At 43.4% G+C, this 20,864-nt stretch overlaps 1 protein-coding gene across 3 annotated transcripts; it reads left to right on the top strand.

Moving 5' to 3' along the window:
* Positions 1–1,674: 1,674 nt before the first annotated feature.
* nacc1b (nucleus accumbens associated 1, BEN and BTB (POZ) domain containing b) lies at positions 1,675–20,602 on the top strand. Of its 3 annotated transcripts, none has more exons than XM_071503829.1 (8): positions 1,675–2,073; positions 9,593–9,743; positions 11,569–11,811; positions 12,941–13,162; positions 15,567–16,035; positions 17,213–17,510; positions 18,838–18,935; positions 19,290–19,752. In XM_071503829.1, the coding sequence occupies exons 1-8, from the start codon at positions 1,811–1,813 to the stop codon at positions 19,622–19,624; spliced, it is 2,079 nt and encodes a 692-aa protein (XP_071359930.1). In that variant the 5' UTR covers positions 1,675–1,810; the 3' UTR covers positions 19,625–19,752. The 3 variants fall into 3 exon arrangements, with proteins under 3 accessions (XP_071359930.1, XP_071359931.1, XP_071359932.1); XM_071503830.1 differs by lacking the exon at positions 1,675–2,073 and adding an exon at positions 3,256–3,419 and having other exon boundaries at positions 19,290–20,602; XM_071503831.1 differs by lacking the exon at positions 1,675–2,073 and adding an exon at positions 3,423–3,546.
* Positions 20,603–20,864: the final 262 nt, after the last annotated feature.

The following is a 20,864-nucleotide window of genomic DNA, read 5'->3' as shown; positions in this document are numbered from 1 at the left end:
ATGTTTACCCTGGGGCTCCAACTATAGCAGGTTAATGTGATCTTAACACCAGTTACAAAGTCCTGATTTACTCATGTATTATGCTGAGGTGTAATTCTTAGGTTCTACTTGTGCTTTACTTCTTAAGTTATTTTCCTTTGATGTAATTTTAGACTATCCCACCACATTTAACAGGCAAATATTTGACTACAGTGTGTTTATTTAACAGCCTGCCTGCATACTTTTACTTTTTTTTTTTTTTGCTGATAGTAAGTAGCCTATTTATTAGAATTTAAAACTTAGAAATTAGTTTATAACATGGTTTTTTCTGTCAGTTTAAATGTGACCATTTCCAGAATTTCCAGAAAACATTAATTAGATTTTGATGTTAATTCATATAGTTACCTGAAAAATAAAATATACAATCCAAATAATTAAAAAAAGAGAAAGTAATTTAAAGGTGGTGGTTCAAGGTTTGTTTGCATATTTATTTTTTTTACAATCATTACAAACATTTCACACTTACTACCATCACCTTGTTTTATTTAGTGGTTTTCACCCAGTTCCCATGTGGGTGACAGTGGGTGGGAATGAAACCTGGCTCTTTCTGTACGATGCACACAAGCCTGAACATCTGGATGGGGGCGCTGTGACTATAAACGCCCAGAGAGCGTAGCGCTATACATCTGACACAGGAGAATTATAGAGTTAATAGTATTTGGCATGACAGGGAGAGAGAGCGGGAGCGCAGTGCCGTGCCTGGATGCAGTCTCATCCTGTTTAGTATTCACTGTACGCCGCGCCTGGAGGCCCCGGAGGGCTCACCTGCCCGGAGTCTAGACGCACTATCTCACACAAGCGGGATCGAACCGACGTCCCCCCCACCCCCCACCCCACCCCTATATACCCACCCCCAGGCTTCACGGTCACAGGAAGGAGGGAGTCGGTCGCTTCCACGCCACCCAAGGGAGAAGACACCCCGGTGAGTAGTGAGTGAGTGGGTGGGTGGGTGGACTAGTGGGTGGGGCTCAGACAGTCGGGTCGGCTGGGGACGCTGCCTGTCTACCTGCCTGCAGCGATGCGTGGGCTCACACATGTAATCTATTACTCTGCCAAATTACTTCTTAACATCACTCAAAATATTATTTTGGATCTCGTTTAGTTTATTAAATAACAACCTATAATAGAAGTGAAATGAGAATAAATACAGTATGTTTGCACAGCATTCATGTGAGATACCTCACCATTGTTTTGACTGCATAAATATCTCAGTCAACTTTCCTTCCTGCTGTTACTCATCCAAACGACCGTGTCTGTGCCAAGTTATTTTTAGTATTGCTGAGGAAAACAAACGGAATGTGGAGTGAGCCTATAATTTACCTCCAGCCTGCTATTTGAGGGATTTGGTGACAAAATTAAGGATTAAACTGAAGTCTGTTGTGATAACCACAAAGGTTTAAATTATGACACTGCTCACGTTTTTATTTTATTTAGCCGACATGAAGTTTTACCAGGTATGGACAAAAAAAAAAAAAAAAAAAGTTTAATAAGGGAAGATTCGGTTTTGACAGTATAATAATAGGTTGCAGACACATTCACAAAATTACAATTACAATACCTAAGGTGCAGCGTTTGGTTGTGGCATTACTGGTAAAAGTAATGAGACAATGCAGGATGCCCCCCCCCCCCCCCCCCCCATCTGTCTGTCTGTCTGTCTGTCTACCTGTCTGTCTACCTGTCTGTCTGTCTCGTCGATCGGTAGCTCTGCGATCTGTCTGCAGCCCCTGGGAGAGTAAAAAAACCGCTCTGCTCCTCTGCGTCCCTCTCCTCGATGGCTCTGCGCTCCCTTCTCCTCCTGCATGTGTGTGTGTGTGTGTGTGTGTGTGTGTGTGTGTGTGTGTGCATGCTCCGGCTGCTGGTTCACACACACACACACACACACACACAGACAGAGAGAGACACACACATTCACACACACACAGCATACAGTCACAATGAATGGCTGCCTGTAGCGAGGCGGAGGGAGACACTGGACCGCTTCTTCTGCGCCGCTCCTCCATTGAAACACTTTCCGACGGATCCACAGCCGAGGGGGTGAGTTGAGTGCGGCGGGTCATCGAGGACATCGGGTCGGGCTCGGCAGGCGAGACGGGTCGGTCGGTCCTCCGAGCCCCGAACTGTGTGTGCGTGTGTGTGTTCTTGAATTCGGATGTGAATTTGGATATAGAGGTGTATGGTCTGCGGTTGTGTGTTGAAGTAGGGAGGGAGGGAGGGGGCTGGAAGGGGGGGGGGGTGAGCTATTGTTTTTTTTTTTTATTGTTTTCTTTAGGGGAGGGAGGTGGTAAAGTTCTGCTGGCTCCTATGGGGGATGGGCTGATGGGGTCGGACCAAACTTTAACCACTTCACCGGCTTCACTCATTACCCCCCCCCCCTCTTTTCCCCTCGGTGAGTGACTTGATGAGCCCCCCCCCCCCTTCCTCCCTCGCTCCTCTTTCTTCCACATTCCTGAACTTTCTCTAAAACTACTAGGTGGTGGTGGTGGTGGTGGTGGGGGGGGGCAGTTTTTTCCAAGTACCATGCTGCATTTGAAAAGCGCCCAATATCACGGTGTCCTGTCGGTAAACGGGTTAAGATTTTACAGCCACCCCCCCCCCCCATCCTCCTACCTTCCTCCCCCCTCCTATCCTCTCTCCATGCCGGATCCATCCGTCTGACTCGCCCACAGTTGCAGCGCATTTGTGTCCCGGGATGACCTGTTGATGTCGGCTAAAGATGGAGTGCCAGGATCGCCCTCCGCTATAGACTCTCCTCTCCGGTAAAAAATAAAAAATAAAATAAAAATTCACATTGGAGTCCTCTCAAGTGCTTGTAACCTATGTGGCTTCCCCCACTGGTGGAGATTTAATAAATAATTTATTCGCTGTGATAAACCGCAAGCGACATTTTGGAGGGGAACAACGCGTGTCTGTCCCGCGGCGGTGGCTGCCATTCGTCCGGAGGAGGAGGTGGGGAACTCGGGCTGAGCGGACATCACGCCGCGCTGACACGGAACAAGGGGAGAGCCGCTCAACTGCTGAATATTTTACCCCCTTTTTGTGGCTGTATTTCCCGGACGATAAACGTGTGTGTGCTGGGGTGGGGGGGGGGGTGGGAGTTGACACACAAAATAGAGAAGAAAACCTCGCTTTTTTTTTTTTTTTTTTTTTTTTTGTCCCTTTTCCGCTGCCACCCCCCTCCCTCCCTCCCTCCCTCCGCTGAACGTACGCACCGGCCCGGGCCAGCCGAGGACTCCCAATTCCTACCGGGCATCGAGGCTGGCACACGGCGGGGCACCGAGAGCTCTCTGCCCGCTCTGACTGCCCTGCTGCCCCGTTGGTGGCGGGCTCTTACTCTCCCGACGCGTCCACCGGCGAGACATCGACTCTGCTTTTACTTTCATGTGAGATTAATTGATGTATAATTGATGTGTATGAATAATATTTCGTTTTTGAAGTTTCAGCTCTGGTCGTGCTCAAGGGAGGCTACACCATAGCCACAGCTTGGTGGCTGTTTACCCACCAGTGTCGGTAAATACAGCATTTTCAGCCTTAAATGCCCTTTAAACTAAAAGCCACACAAGGCTGGGATTTATTACGTGCACTTTAAAGGCAGGTTTTTACGAATTATATGCATAGGTGGAGTGTTTTACTAATGCCAGTGTTAGCCTTAGCTTTAGCTTGCTACTTGCTAACAGGCCACCTTTAACCTCCCTAAACCAGGAAACTGAATGTGATTAGGTAGTGATTGATGTTAATATCACACGCTTGTGAGTGTTGATGCAAATGATTGCTTGTGTTGAACATGTGCCAGCCAGGTGACTGCAGTGATCAAGTTACTTTTGTGGTATTTGGGTGTTAGCTAGAGCATGTGGGTAGTCTGGATAAAGTAATACAGAGTTTGTGGCACTGGAGATGAATTTAAAATAAGTTGTAGAGGACACACACACACAGAGACACACACACATGGAGTCAGAGCGTATAATGGGGCACATGGGGACTACAGGGCAAGGGTCAAGTGGTGTGAATTAACTACCCTTTATGTTTCCTGGAAGTTGTTGTGACCTCTGTGACCTGTGAGGAGGAAAAGGTGGCTGGTAGGATGTCCTTGGATGACACATTCGGTGCTCAGCAGTGTGTTGAAATCGAGTCAGGCAAGCAGCTCCTTGTATGGAAGAAAAAATTAAGCTTTTAGGCTACAAAAAATACCCTTGAGCAATTTCAGATTTTATGACAAATTATGGTCTCCTGTTGTGAACCTCAGCATAACTGTAGGCTTTTCTGTTTTTGAACTTTTTTCGTGAGATCAGTGCCTGTTTGATTATTGAGGGAAGATTTTCATCACACAAGTGCTTTGTCTTAGCAACTGGCTGCTTATAATTCATATGATTGCACATATTTACACCTGGAAACAAGACAGGCATCTAGTATTTGTTGCTGAGAAGCTCCACTGGGACACTTGGCGGTTCAATTTCTTGCTCGAGGCCACAGGATGTGCAGATGTAAGGGAGCAGACGGTACACATCACGCATCTTTAGTGCCAAGATTTTTTTTTTTTTTTTTTTCCCAGCCAGTTCAGAGGTCAAAACCAGCAAACCTTTAATCGTGATCCTGCTGCTCTATCACTACACTTTGATAGTATTCACCAGTATCACTGAGTCAATCATGATGCACTAATTAAAGTAGGAGTAATGTATGTAAACAAAGCCTGGATGGGGCCCAAAATGCATGGAGAAAATATCACTCTGAACCACTTCAGTTGAATTATAATTACATTAATGTAATGCATATTGATTTCTTTACATCGGCACAAACTGTCAAGGCACAATAATGTGTCAAAGTACACTGGCAAGCAAACACAGACTTAGTCAGAGCATTTATTGATTTTAACAAAATAAGGAGAAAACTCAGCTGTAATTTATACACTCGGGCGCAAATAGTGTTTTGACATGATGGGAACGTTATTCAGATCAAATTGTACAAAGTGCTCCCAGTCCAATAATCAGTCTTAATTGTTTTTGTTCAGAATACGGCTGTCCAATTAATAATATTATAAGGGAAGTTTATACAATTAATGCACATACTAATATTAGCATTTGGGCAATTTTTCATGTGTCTTATTTCAACTGATTTGTTTGCTGCCGTAAAAGATACTGATAGATACTGATAACCAGTGCTTTTATTTTAATCTTAGCTTTGTTGATGCAAGTCCAGAATTTTCAACATTTCAAAATAAAATAAAAAAAATACAAACTGCTAATGAAATATGCAGCACCAGAGATGTAAATAGACACGCTCAGCTCTCTCTTGTAGCCCAATGCTTTACGAACTGTGCCTGTATCCATCAAAATTAATTAGTTGCAATAAACCTAAAAATTAATTAAATGAAATGCAGATGGCCCCCTGTTCTCAGCGCTGCCCTTATGTAGGTGTGAGGCAGGGAGCTCAGGACTGCTTTGGCCAACTTTTTTTTCAGCTTTTATTTTTCAACCAGGGAAGGTTTGCTGAGCGTGCATGCTACAGTACAGTAACACCCTGCTTCACATTCACACCTGGAAGCTTCTCGGTGCAGCCGCTGTCTTACTGTTGGCCGAGGAGGAGCTCCACTGAAAGAGATGGGATTTAAAGTTAAAAATCCACCCGAGGACACTCTCGTACAGATTTATAATTTGGTGACATTTAGTGCCCGGCAGGCGTTGCTACCTACGTGTTTTGTTAACCTTGCTTTCCCTATGCTTGTTTGCAGAAGCACTTTTTTTTTTGTGCTGTACTCTGAATGTGAGCTAGAAGTAAGGTTTTGCAACAGAAGACGTTGTCATGATGTGTCATGATGTGTCATGCCTAGTTGTTCAGATAACATAAAAGCTGTCACCACCTACGACAGATCAACAAAGACTCAAGGTGTTTCTGCGCTGCACACTGCTTGTTTTGGAAGTGGAGAAACCTGCATCTCCGCCTGTTCCCCCTCTGAACGGCGATACGAGAATGTGGCTCTTAATGATTGATGAAGAAACGACAAAAGTTGGTGTTTAACTTAAAAATAATTTCTTACTATCCAACTGTGTTGTGGATGCTTGGCGAAACTGTTTGCGCTTAGCCTGTTAAACACAAGAAAAATGAAAACATGCCACCAAGCATCAAACAAAAAGGGCACATACATGGTTCGTCTCTGCTAGAGCTTTTATGTTTTTTTGTTCTTTTATTCTCTACTTGGAGTCTCTTAATTTTCCACCAAAGTGTTGCATCCCGATTCTCCTCACAGGTGTAGGTGGCTGAAATAGTTTGGTCCTTTGGCTGTTTTCAAGGTCGAGTCCAGTAGGTTTTGTTGCTGAATGAGGGTTTTTATTATTCACAAGGCCGGTTCTGCTGTGAGTGGATCGGCTTTACATTGTCCAGCTGTGGAGGGAAGCATCTCATACACACCGAGTCAGGTGGGATGTGGTTGTTGGGCTGAAAACATCTGACTCAAGCTGTGTGGCCCAGAGCGAGAGCTTCTCCAAGACCTCGGTGCGATAGTCACAACAGCCAATCAGTGAAGTTAAATGAAATGAATGCACAGCTTGTCAGCAGAATTCCCACTGTTTTTATTACAGTTATGATAAGTTGCTCTGCAATTGTTCCTTCAGCAAGGCTGAACAGCTGAAGCCCCACATACAGTGCTGGGCAATACAGCAATATTTCTTTTCCAGCATTTGTCTTGCACTCTTGTCCTGTTTGACTTTTGAATGCACGTTGTTAGGACCACAAATTACCAACTAAATCAGATTTCTCCAGGAATGATGTGTGAAATGCTTGAGATTGCAGATGAAAGTCAGTTGTTTATGGACTTGCTATTGTCACACAGCCCAGTGACGGATGAATGGATGTTTTCAACCTTTTTATCCAGGTGACCTATTTTTTTTTTTTTTGGAATGCTCTAGCAACCTAAAATGAATGGGAACACGCATAGTATTCAACTGTAAATGCAGTTTTTTGTGTGTGTATACAGAGCAAATTTGAACTTGAACAGTTTTAAGTAATTTATTGGATAAAGATGCCAAACATTTGTATGTTCCAGACTTTATGAGGATTTGCAGTTTATTTGTCTATTTTATGTTATTTCAACCTGAATTATTCTGTAAGTAAGCACTTAAAAGTTATCACCTTGGCCTCTGAACTTCATCATCAGTGTATCAGGCACTGTTTTACAGAGTAAACATTCAGTCAGGAAATAAAGGATACATTGGTAGATGATGAAGGTTGTCATTTGTAGCCAGAGGAGTGCAGCAGTGCAGCAGCTTGCTGTACATACAGTGGTTGATAATTACATTTTCTTTTCTCTTAAAGGTCCCATATTTTACACTTTTCCTGTGTTTTATTTGAAGTGTTGGTCTCCATAAGAAGAGATATTTGTGGTTTTAAGAACCTAAAAACCATCTCAGTGTAGTTTTACATCTCCTCTCTCAGGCTTCTCTCTGGAGCTCTAGTAACAACAGGTCAGTCAGCCAATCAGAGGAGAGGATCTGAGCCTCTCTTCTGATTGGCTGCCTGTTTTCTGAGTGATTGAGTAAAAATATAGCAGATTTCGGGTAAACACTCAGAGAAACCAAATCCTGCAAGGTTGGATGGTGGGTCCAGGTGGGAGGGGGCTTGACGCATGGCTGAGGGCGTGATGGCTGCTCTGTTGTGACATCACAAAGTCACAGAAGTCCTGATGGCTCGTTTTAAGTCTCAGTTTCTGAATACAGGCAGTGTGCATTTCTCTGTGGACCGAGGCTTTGATACTCATACTACTGCCATTTTTCCTTCCTGATACCGATTTCAATACTGAATCGGCCAATACTGAGTATTGATCTGATACCAATTCATTATAAAAAGATTTAACAGCTCTATATTACTAAGTTTGTATGGATGTGGTATAATTGCTGTCATTGTTGTATGGCACAGCTCAAGGTAAACCCTCTATAGAACACAAGCAGATGCATTAATGCCATAGAATCCTTCTTTTATTATCTCATTTGACTGTTAATCATGAAAAAACATCAAACCAGGAATAAATTGCAGTTCCTGCACTAGTTGTCCTGACACTAGTGCCACCCCTTAAAGTTAAAACCTTGCATACTGGAGGGACTTTCCAATGTAACATGTTGCCAAATTGTTGAAGTTTTGCAAACAGCTAACATTACACTATTTACCTGAAATCAGTTCTTCGCTGCTAGTTGTCAGTGGCTGCACAGCGCAACGTCCTGTGTAGGCCACTGTTGTGGAGCAGTGAGGAAGGACTGATTTCAAAGAAATTTTATCTGGGTGTGAAACTATAAAGTTTATTTATAAATAACGTCGTATCGGATGGTGCATAGACTTAGAAGTTAGTCTGACGTTGCAGTCTTAAAGTTTGTGTTTGGTCAAAGTTGTAAAAACTGTGACATGTCCTCTCTGTGACCTCTGGGCTTCTCCTGTGGTGTCCGTGTACATTCCCCCCCACCTCCCAACGTTTACAAGGAGAACTGGAGGTGCTGTAGCAGTCTGCTGTTTAGGTTACTAGGTCTCGTCTGCGAGTCTTCCTCTCAGCGGAGGAACAAGACTAATCACTGTCTTATTGTTTCCTATTAGTGGTTTGTTTTGGGTTGTAGCCAGCGTAGCAGCCCAGCATCATCCACTACTACCAGCTACTGTCCAAATGATGCTGAGCGTTGTGTGTGTCCGCCAAGCTTGTACACCATCCATCACTTGGAGATCATGATCTTGTATAAAATGTGTTTGCTCAGTAGTGCGGTGACTCACCTTTGTGTTCTCGTCTGTTTACTCCTGCTCTGTCGCACTCCTTCTATGTAAATAAATTGTGCATTTATAAACAAAAATGAAGGGTCCATGCAAAAGTGACGCTTCCAGTCCTGAGACAAAGACGATTTTAGACATTGTTTATGTATTTTGCCACTGGTTTGACAGTTCCTGCACTCTTCATCACAGGCTTCTTTGTTGGATGGTGATGAAGACGAGTGTAATAGATGAGTTATGTAAGCGGCTGTGTTTTGACTGAGGAGGAGAGACGAGAAAATAACAAAGTAGGCCAAAACCCACCAAACAGTTTATTGACTGTGCATTAGATGTAATGAAACATGGTTTAAAAAAAAAAAAAAAAAAAAAAAAAAAAGAGTCTTATATAACTGTCGCTGGTGGCCCGAAATTCTCTTTCATTCGGATTCATTTGGAACTCAGTTTTGAATTAAAGTTGTTTACCAAATACTTAATTCATTAATCATCATACACTTGTTCCTTTATTTTAAGTCTCTTCCCTCCCTCCTCATTTCTGTCTTGTCAGCATTTTTTTTTTCACATCTTCCAGACCTTCTTTACTCTGTTATCCTCGTCTCATCGCTCCTTGATTAACCGTTTCCTCCTCTCCTGCCTCATCGTGTCCTCGCTGCCTTGTCACCTCTCTGATGTCTCTGTTGACCCATTTGCTCCTCACCTTCCCTTCATCCTACGTACCCCTCCGTTCTTCCAAATATCTCCCTCCATTCTTCTGTCATTCATCCCATCCTACTCTTCTCTCCATAACCTCTCAACTCAACGTCTATTCCTCTGTTTCCTGCAGACCCTGTGGTGCTGGGCAGAGCGTTATGGCTCAGACGCTGCAGATGGCGATCCCTAACTTTGGCAACAACGTCCTGGAGTGTCTGAACGAACAGCGGCTGCAGGGCCTCTACTGTGATGTCTCTGTGGTCGTCAAGGGACATGCCTTCAAGGTACAGAAAGAGTTATAACTGTTTTCTATTGGAGGATGAGCATTTGTATTCAGACTTACTTCCATACACCCATGGGAGCTGCACATTGTGACCACAGTCGTCTGTTGCTGGTTACTAAACAGCTGCACTGGGGAAAGTGATTTTCCTTAATAAAGAACTGCTGCAATTTTTCTGTGACATTGACCTACTGCTCATCTTACCTGCTTATATTCATCTCAGAAATCAATCATAATCAACTATTTCAGCATTACCTTGAAAGCTTAAAGCTTGAGAGGCAGAAGTGGCTTGAAAGTTTAATGGTTGAAGCAGAAGTAGAACTGTAAAATTAAAATTATAATTCACATCATTTCAATTCAACAATTTCTGTGGTGAGACAACTCTTACAGTGAACAGTGTTCACTGCTCTGAAAGCTACAGTGAAGGCGTAAACTTAAACTAACTAAACTTCAACTCTTCTACATCCTGGCCGATGAGTCTCTTCTTCACGAGATCAACATCAAACTCGCCTCTTTATCTCTTACCCCAACCAAAGTCGCAAGAAACCTGAGTGTCATGTTTGATGAGCAGCTATCCTTCTCTCTGTCTCTCAGTCGTGCTGCTTTGCTCTATAAAACCTCAGAAAACTTAGGCCTTACCTGACTCAGTTCACCACCCAGCTCCTGGTCCAGGTCGTGGTTATCTCTCACCTCGACTGCTGCAGTGCTCTTCTGAGGAGCCTCCCTTCACGCTCAGTGAAACCCCTGCAGATGGTCCAGAATTCGTCAGTCCATCTGGTCTTCCATCAGCTTCAAAGGACACACGTCACTCTGCTAGTACACTGGCTACTCATGGCTGATTCAAGTCGCTAATGCTTTCCTTCAGAGTGACCTCTGGTTCTGCACCATCTACTTGAACTCAGCCATTCAGCCTTTGTAGCCACTGCATTCCTCCAAGGAATGTCAACTGGCATTGACATCCTCGCACACAAGACAATCTCAGTCCAGCCTGATCTCGTCTGTGCTTCCCTGATGGTGGAACATGCTACCGAATGCTCTCAGAGCAGGGGAGCCCCTCTCCATCTTCAAGAAACTCTTGAAGACTCACCTCTTCGGAGAGCACCTCCTCTCCTAACACTCTAACTAGCACTTACTATACACTTTCACTGCACTTCTTTACCTGATCTCTTGCACTTATTGAATAGATGCAGTACTCAAACCAAGGTCTCACAGTGCACTGAAGCTTTACTAATGTCCTTCACTTGTAAGTGGCTTTGGATAAAAGCTTCTGCCAAGTGAGTAGATGTAATGTATGTAAATGTGTAATTAGTTTCACAATTAAGCTAATGACAAGATTTTGGTCAATTTAATTGGTGAGATGGGAAAATATGGTCCACGTCAAAAACAGCCAGAGTCCTGCTTTAAATAATTTCTAATAGATTTTCTGAGCTCCATCTGGCCACCTCTCTCACCAAAAGCATAAATCTTCTGTTCAATACAATTTCCCTTTGTAAGGCCAAGAGTGAAAATTTGGCTGTATTTCAGAAATGATTCCCTTACAGTTGGATACAATTTTGATGTGGTCAATATTTTCAAAAATAAATGATCTACTTCTGTCGCAGTTCAAGAGAAACTCCATCAAAGTGAGATCACTGTGAGTGTTTGTCAGGCAGCTGAGATGAAGCCAATCTACCACTACATACATGTGGTTCAGATTTACCACCTCCTTATACTTGACTGCAAATTATATAGATTTTAATTCTGCACAGACCAGCTCCATTTCACAATACATACACTGCATCAGAATCAGTGTATTTATGACTTATCTCCCCCTGCTCTTCACCCCTCAGGCCCACCGCGCAGTCCTGGCGGCCAGCAGCTCCTACTTCCGGGATCTGTTCAACGCCGGGGGGAAGAGCTCGGTGGTGGAGCTGCCCCCAGCCGTGCAGCCGCAGAGCTTTCAGCAGATCCTGGCCTTCTGCTACACGGGACGCCTCAGCATGAACGTTGGAGACCAGTTCCTGCTCATGTACACCGCCGGCTTCCTCCAGATCCAACAGATCATGGAGAAGGGCACAGAGTTTTTCCTGAAGGTAACCTACCAATGAAGCTTTCATGTACAGGGATTTAAGAATGTCCCACATGAATCCAGATGTGGAACTGCTGGTAGAGGTCATACGTACATTAGCACTAATGTAGCACTAATTTCTACATATTAGAAATCCTCTAAATTGTAGTGATAGAGAGAAAATATGCCGAACATGGGTATGATTACATTTTTTTGTGCTGCCGTCGTGGCACCTGTTGTGTGTGTCATTATGCGTGGCGTTTAGTTGTCATGGGGGTGTCTCTGTTTGTAGATCTGATTACATTTGGAGTGCCTCGCTGCATAAATCTGCATATTAATAAGGAAAACTGATTTCCTTGAATGTAGCCTTTCATACCCTCAGATACAGAGATGATATGATAAAAGCTCAGAGTTATGTGAAGGATGTGAGGAAAAATACAGTATCTGCTACTGAAATGTGCCCTGCTGGTCTTAAAATGTTATTTATCAGACATGAGTTTTGTGAAGTGTATTAAAAGTAATAAATTTGGCCAGAAGAAGAAATATTAATTTTAGGTTTGAGCTGCTGGGTTGGGTTTGGTATCATTTAATTTATTTATTTTATTTTATTTTTTTTATGCCAGCGTTGACACGATGAACCAAACACTGATACAAAAACTTTTTTGAAACCAAAAAAAAAAGCTTAATTAATAGTTGAAAAACTGTTTAAAAACAAATAATATTTAATTAACAATCACATGAAACTGAGAAAAGCAGCAAATTATAACATGTGAGGAGCTTGAACCAAAGAATTTTTGGCAGTTTTTCTTTTATAGATGACTTTAAACAGTTGCCAGTATTGCTAATTTTTTCTGTTTTTTCACTAACATATTCCTCAGATATTGAAGCAGGTGTACAGTAACTTTACCTGTATGAAATTGTCTAAAATTGGCAAAATTATTATTGAATTCAGCTGCTGAATATGTCACATTTTGGTGCTTGAGAATTTTCTGTACTCTACTACAGACACATTTCAGTCGATACCAAACAGATATTGAGGTTCGACACCCAGATGAGGAACGATGAGGAATTGTGACATTTTACACATCACATATCCTCATATTTATTGACATGAAACGAGAGTGTGATCCGTCTTTATGTCACCACACCCCCAGGTCTCATCTCCAAGCTGTGACTCCCAGGGTCTCCACACTGAGGAGACCCCGCCCTCTGAGCCTCAGAGCCCCGTCACTCAAACAGTGGGAGGGGGCGGAGTCGGCATCGTTGCCACAGCCGCAGGAAGGCCGTCCTCTTGCCTGACGCCCCTCCCCTTGGTGTCCAAAGTGAAGACAGAACAGACGGCGACCACACCTCAGCCCACCCCGCAGCCGCAGCAGGTAGGCTCCGTGTGATGTCTTCAGAACAAGCACAGTGTTGCTTTGGTGCAGTAATTAACAGCACCGAGCTGTGAGGTAGTCTGAGAAAATGATTATTTGCTCCTAATGTCATTTGAAGCAGAGCATCATGAGTAGGCGTTTGATTGAGTTTGAGATTTGAAAAGGCTTTGATGGACTTTCAAGGTGAGGTAGCTCCAGCCGCAAAAAAGCCATTTGCTTGTTGCAACAGCAGCTGGAAAACGTACTTTTAAAACACTACACATACTAATGTACATCCTGAAGGTTAGTTCTGAAATATAGCATGAAACGGCCTCAATTTAGTTTTTGTCAGGCAAGGAGTTAAATTATGTTAGAGGTCAGAGGTCATTTAAATTGTGTACATTCAACCACTTTGTACGAGCTTTAAATGGAGGTGGTGAAGAGCCTCAGTGCTGAGAGATGAGAATGGCTTGTGTTTTTATCATATTGCCATCCATATTAATGAGCAGTTGGTGTTAAAACAGTGTGAAACTTTGGTCATGAAACTTCATTTGTTGTCACATAACTGTGGCTTTTTCATGTGTTCCATTATTTGAGTGTCTATTGAAAAGAAGGTGAAATAGAATCTGTTAAAGAAATGTACTGTACCTTTCAATAACTCTTTTTTACCAGATTTTATACAGTACATATTTTCATTAACACTGTGGAGCTTTCAGTGCGGCTTCTTATGTATTATCAGGTATTCTGAAAGTTTAAAATTGAGTTTAGGCTTGAAACTTGGCCACTAACTTAGACTGTGAATAGGGGATTGTAAATCTTTATACATAAAAAAGTCTTATGTGTCTTTCTGCAGGTGAAAGGAACTGGAGAAACTAGTTTTCATGTAACATCTGTTAGCTGCTCAAAAATAGATGCCATGTGATGTCAGGTGTTAATCTGCATATCAGTGTATTCACTACAGAGAGAAAGCAGTGTGTGATCATCTCATTTTTTGGTTAAAGCAAGCGAATAGCATCAGATGTATAGATTTAATGTTTCCCTGCTGTTAAAATTTCAGTGGATTTGCTACTTTTTAGAGGTTAAATCAGAAACTTATCATGATAACATATTATTTCTCTTTTCCTTCACCATTAGAGGCTTTCTCAGCTTTTGTTTTGTATTTTTGATTTGCTTTAGTTAGAAAAACTGTATTTTGATCAGACGTTTAAATGTCACTGTGTAGAAAAGGTAGAAAAACTGGCAAGTGAGCTGAGCATTGAATCTGGATACTTTTCAGATAAAGGCTTACTCAGTGATTGTCTAAATGTTTGGCTCATGTGTGAATTTATTTTTTGTGAAGCTGAAAGGACCATTTGTAGGTTTTGCTATTGCAACATAGCCAACGTTAGCATAAACAGCTGTTTTGCTCAACAGTGTAGAAGAATCGTGGTGAGTTCAGCATCAAGCTTCATTCGTTCACTCGTTAACTCTAGTTTTGCTTCTGTTTCTTTGACTTTCTTTTTTTGCTTCTGAACATGGTTTCTTGCTGTTAGCACATGGCAGCGGAGGCGGTGGTTGTGATAATGGTCAGTTGCCAAGAGCTTCAGTCATCATTGCCTTTACTGTTCCATTCAGTAACATAGACGTTAGAATACGCCCTCTAGGTTGCACTATGTCCTCATCCTCTCATGTTTGACTGAGGGTGGACTGGACAGGCAGGCAGACAGGCTTTGGCTAGCTGGTTAGCATGCTAACTTGAGTAAATATCTCCGCAACACAATGCAGTGATGTTTTTGACTAAACGTCAAAACTGTTATTTCTTCACATTCTTTTGATTATTTTAGTTTAGTTAATTTTTTAATGTTGTAAATTAAAGTATTGACATAAAGCACCTTTAACCTTTTTAAAAGTCATCACAGGATGCAGCTTTCTGCCTCGCTGTAGGGCAGCTGTGTCCGAGCAATTGGAGAACAACGTAAATGCTAACTCTTATCACGTCTTTCCTTCTACTGAAGTTAGCACGCTAACCAGCTAGCCCCTGCTCATCTCGACACTTTCCGATAGCGACTCACTTTTGCCTCCAATCTGCCCTGAGGAGGTAGCGCTGCTCAGACGGCGTTTTATAACCTCTGTACAACAAACAGCCTAATTATTTGAGTATTTCATAAAAGGGAAATCATTTCTAAAAATTAAGAATGGAGGTGGGGTGCTCTTTATTTCAGGTGTGCCTCCACAGTAATATAATAATATAAAAAACCAAACCCAGGCTTATTAGTGAGACATGATTTCTGTTACTGTTTGAGAAGCTAAATAAAGTTTGTATGAAAAGCCTTGAATCACAGAGCGTAGGTCGTGTTATGGCCCCAGACGGGTTTTTTATTGTTACATTTGTTGTTGTTATAAATGAGTTGGACTGTATTTGTTGACTGGTCTCTCTCCTCTGCAGCAGGAGAGCTCTCCCTACTCGGTGGTCTGCACCCCTGTGGCCAAGCGGCTGTGGGAGGGGGGCAACCGTGACGGGGGAGGGGGGTCTGGCGGGGGCGCAGGAGGCGGGATGAGGAAGGCTGCGCGCTACTCCTCCTCCTCGTCTTCCTCCTCCACCTCCTCCAACAACACTACCCAGGATGCCTCTGGGCGTGGACTTGCAGCCAACGCCGTCATGGTGGGCGGCGGCAGTGCCGCTTCAGTGGGAGGAGCCGGACTCAACAGTAACCATAACAACAATAACAACAACAACGGCGGGACCCCTGAGGGCACGAGCCCCGGCACGCTGAGCATGTACACCAGTGACTCGCCAATCAGTTACCATGACGACGAGGAGGAGGACGACATAGCGGATGAGAGCGCTGAGGAGCAGTACAGACAGATCTGCAACATGTACACAATGTACAGCATGCTGAACGCCGGCGCCGCAGGTAGGCTCTGACGACAGAGGAGTTCATTTCAAGGTTACACTGTTTTCATGTAAATCTAAAAGTTTTACTGTCGCTGCTCACAAACACGACTACTGAAGAGGTTGTTTATCCAAACTTCTCGACGCTGGAGGATCTGGAGGAGAAACACCGAAAGTTGTGGATCCTGCCTTTAAGCTCACAGATCTTTTGCAGTTTATTGAATCGAAAGTTTCAAGACCATCAGGTGGTTGTTTGGAATTAAAAATGATGATTGTTGGAGAAATGTGCTTAAAGTTAGAACAGTATCATCAAATTCAGTTCAGTTTTACCTGTTGTTTGAAGTTGTCCAGGTCCTTTCAGGGATCTACGCAGTTTGGTACCCTGCCTGACCTCCATTCTCTCATTTCTACTGAATAAAGTATGAATGAAAACACTTTGAGAGAATACCAAAGGAAGAAACCAAAGGAATTTAATGCATGAATGGAGGCAGAGAAGCACCCAATGCAAAGTGGAATGTAATTGCCTTTGAGTTACAGTCCTTTGAACACACACTTTGGACTGAATTATCTCATTTACACCATGGTTACATACCAAAAAATGCTTCAATTGATCATTTTGTTCAATATTTAATCGTTTACTTAACATTTCTGAAGTGAATAGTGCTGGAGTGGGAGGGCTTTTTATCTTTTTATTGTTCAAACATTTTGCTTCTATACACAAATTGACAGTAGTAATTAATTTTCTCATCAACGTATGGATTCATAACAGTAATTTCATTTGAGCTGAACTCAAGTATGTGTGCATTTAAATTGTCCTAATGTGCACTGGAGCAGTTATTTCCCCAGAACGTGGTGTAATTAACTGCTAACGAGGTATCAGGGTATTTGGTAATAGAGAATTAGTGTATTAGTGTATTAGTGTAAGAGTATGAAAGCTGTTAACTTGGGTATCGAAACTCATCTTTATCTTTTTTATTATTGACCAGTATCAAACTGTCAAGTACCAAAGCTGGAAGTTAATCTTAATCTCTCTAAACTTTGAATTATAATTTTGCTCATTTTAGACAGTTTTATTTAGTTCTTTAACATTTGAGAAGTTTTGCATCTTTTCTCTTGTATCCACTCTGAAACTCTGGTGTAGTGAAATATCAAATCAAACCCATGAAATGTAAAACTGATCTACCATCCTCCCTCCTCAGTCGTCGGGGAGAGGGTGGAGGCTCTGCCAGATTTGGCCCCAGACTCGGGCGGCGGGCGAGGAGGCAGGGGTGCGCGGTCCCGGCAGGACCTGGCGTCGCTGCCGGCCGAGCTCATCAGCCAGATCGGGAACCGCTGCCACCCGAAGCTGTACGAGGAGGGCGACCCGGCCGAGAAGCTGGAGCTGGTGAGCGGCACCTCGGTGTTCATCTCCCGCGCCCAGCTCATGAACTGCCACGTCAGCGCCGGCACCCGCCACAAAGTCCTGCTCAGACGCCTGCTGGCTGCGTTCTTCGACAGGTCAGTGTCCGACATTTAAAATAACAAAGGCAGAGAACTGAATACACTCCCGAACAACATGCACACACAGTACACTGCTGATGAAGCTTTATGCTGCTGGAGAACTTTGACTACATGCATCAGGCCTGATGCACTGAAGGCTTGATGATGGAGTCATTTATAATTAAAGATGATCTGAAAAGTGGTTAATGTGTTTCATCCAACTGGTCTGACTGGTTGTTGAGCGTCAATCAATACCCGTCAACTTTCTTTCTGCACTATATATTATTTACAAACCAATGATAGACAGAGAACAGAGACTGAGATTTAGTTCTAAATTCAGGGATTGAAAAAATAGTGAAAAATGGTGAAAAAAATAGATTTTTTATTTTATTATTTTTTTTTAATAAACAAACCTTTATAACAGACACACTGCCATGGTCTGGGTTTTAATCATCTGTGTTTCAGCCTGTAAAATGACGGGTAAATTATTGCTTTGCTCACAAGTTCTCGACAGATGAGTCAAAAAGCGCATTATATGTGCCTGTGTGTCATGTTGTGCACAACTATTACACACTTTAATTACAGCAAACAGAGGTAATAAATGTCAAGGTCTGAAAATACAGAAAAATACTGAAAGGTTGAGTTACCAGAGGAGCAAAGTTTGTCACAAAAATAAGCGTCTGAAAGCTCGGAACCTGTGTAAGTGTCTTTTCCTTCAGTCAGACCTGATGTTTGTTGAGTGTCGGTGCGAGTGTGGTTCAGAGGGCCGGTAGCTCAGGGGCCGAGGGACGGACTGAGGATTGAGCTGCAGTCTTTAAAAGCACTAAGCACCGTGTCAGTGGTGAGGATCGGCGCCTGTGCTGTTGGCTGCAGGCAGAAACAGATGTGTGAAGGTTGACGCGATGAACAAAAATATAAAGTCCATGGTGAGATGTAGTCTGTCTAAAAATGTGAAATTTGTGCTATAAATGAAGCTCAGGAGTGTTTGTGTGCTGCTAGTGTTAGTGTGTTAGTGGGTGCAGGGCGTTGAGTCTATGAAACGTTATACATTGTGAAAACATGTCCCATCAGCCGGAGCTGATGTCTTCCAGATATTTAATTGGAAATGATGTAAAAACAAAAAAAGCAATAACTTTATTGAAATTGATTATCAAAATAATTGCTATTAGTTATTTTTCTGAAAATTTGAAAATTTGGATTTTGAAGGCGACCAACTTGAGTTCAGATTCTGTATCTGTCTGCACCATCAGTTGTCAAAAAGAAGTATATGGAATAAGTTTTTTAAATGTAAACTTAATATTGTTGTTGTGTTGATGTGATGTTTGTGTGTTTTCTCCTTGTGTAGGAGCACTCTGGCTAACAGCTGTGGAACTGGCATCCGCTCTTCAACCAACGACCCGAGTCGTAAACCGCTGGACAACAGAGTCCTGCACGCTGTCAAATGTGAGACACACACACACACACCCACACACACACACACACACACACACACACACACACACACACACACACTCACACACACTCTCTCTCTCTCTCTCTCTCTCTCTCTCTCTCTCTCTCTCTCTCTCTCTCTCTCTCTCTCTCTCTCTCTCTCTCTCTCTCTCTCTCTCTCTCTCTGATACCAGACTGAGTTACATCTCAGTGAGAATTTGCCCACTGCAGCTTTGAAATGTACATTTTAAGGCTCCTCACCATCTTTTCTTCTTCTTCTTCTTTTGCTGTTTTTGTTTGCCTTGTGTCTTTTTTTTTTCTTACCTTCCTCTCTCTTACCTTTTCCGTCCTTTTTCCCTCCTGCAGTTTACTGCCAGAATTTCGCACCAAGCTTTAAGGAGAGCGAGATGAACGCCATTGCAGCCGACATGTGCACCAACGCCCGTCGAGTCGTCCGCAAGAGCTGGATCCCCAAGCTTAAACTGCTGATGGCCGACAGCGACGCCTACTCCGCCTTCCTGGCCGACAGTGTGAAGATGGAGGCCGACGCGCTGGGGGCAGATCAAGGCTTTGATGCTGCCTCCCTGGAAGCCGTGGCGGCAGCAGCGGCAGCGGCCACCAACAGTCACGAAGCGGGAGGCGGAGCCACGCCAGCAGAGACCCTCCAGGGGGCGGGAGGAGACGGCAGCACTTTGTTTTGAGTGAGTGAACGGACAGATAGATGAATGGACAGATGGACAGATTGATGGAGGGAGGGATGGTGTTTCTCTGGGGCGATGAGTGGAGTGGCCACCGTGGTCGTAATGACAGTTGTCATGCGCCCCCCCCCCCCCCCCCCCCCCCCCAGCCGCCACGCGTTTGGGGGATCTGTTTCTTCTTGTACACCTCTTTCAGTCAGTTTGTTCTGCTTTCCTTCCTCCGTTTGTCCACATTCAGTCAGTCTCTCTCCACGGCCCAGAATGCCTCATTTCACGTTGTTTCTCCTTCCTGTTCTGGTGGAGAGAGATGGAAAGACGGCCGAGGTAGAAAGGTGGCAGAGGGAGGTCGACCCCCACCACCCCCCCCACCTCCTCATCCCTCTGCAACCTTTCAAGACCTGGTAGATTCAGCCTTTTACTTTTTATGTTTTCTAAAGTGTGTCCTGTCACCGAGGCCCTTTTCTTATCATAGCCGATCACAGACATTCCCTGGGGAGGGGGGCGGGGGGGCGCAGGGTGGGGGGACGGGTTCAATCCTGCTTTGAGAAAGTGATGTCCCCTTTCCCAAACTCCAGTAACACTGTTGTTTTGATATTGAATGTATGTGTGGCGAAGTGTCTGAACCGCAGCGTTAGTCAGTGGAGGCTGAGTGAGGTTGTACTTTTTTCTTTTTTCTTTTTTCTTTTTTCTTTTTTCTTTTCTCTTTTCTTTTTCTTTTCTTTTTTCTTTATTTGTTTTTGTTTGGCTGTATTTCATCTGGCTGGGCGGATGGAAAGCTCTGAATGCGCAGGGTTAATGAGGTCAGGGGTTGAAAAGATTATTAATATGTATATTGGCATGGTTTATGATCTCGGCGACCTCGGCCCGACCCCGCCCTTTATCGCCTGCCGGGCATGCTGGGAAACAGACTCACCAGCCGCTGAATTCTGACTTTGTTGGGACAGCGTTTTGATTCGCCAGCCAGACAAAAAAAAAAAAAAAGATTTGCATGACTAAAACCTTTACCCCCGACCACCCCCCGACATTTTGACCCTGAGATAAAAAAAACAAACAATTCAGTTTGTTTACTTTTTTGTGTTTTTAATTTTTTTTCCTTTGTGTGGGTTTTTTTTTTTTTTTTTTTTTTTTTTTTTTGCCAAGGCTCCTTATTACCGATGATTGTCAAAGAGTTTGCACTGTGTTATTTCCTGCGGTATGAGTACAATCGAACTATGTTTTTTGTACGTATTAGAAAGAGAAGAGG

The sequence above is a fragment of the Trachinotus anak genome, unplaced genomic scaffold (genome assembly GCF_046630095.1).
Source record: "Trachinotus anak isolate AG129_WGS33_773 ecotype Australia unplaced genomic scaffold, CSIRO_AGI_Tana_v1 ptg000019l, whole genome shotgun sequence".
NCBI classification, from domain to species: domain Eukaryota; kingdom Metazoa; phylum Chordata; class Actinopteri; order Carangiformes; family Carangidae; genus Trachinotus; species Trachinotus anak.
The sequence above is the reverse complement of the archived record's forward strand: the minus strand, read 5'-3'. Positions and strand labels throughout refer to the sequence as shown.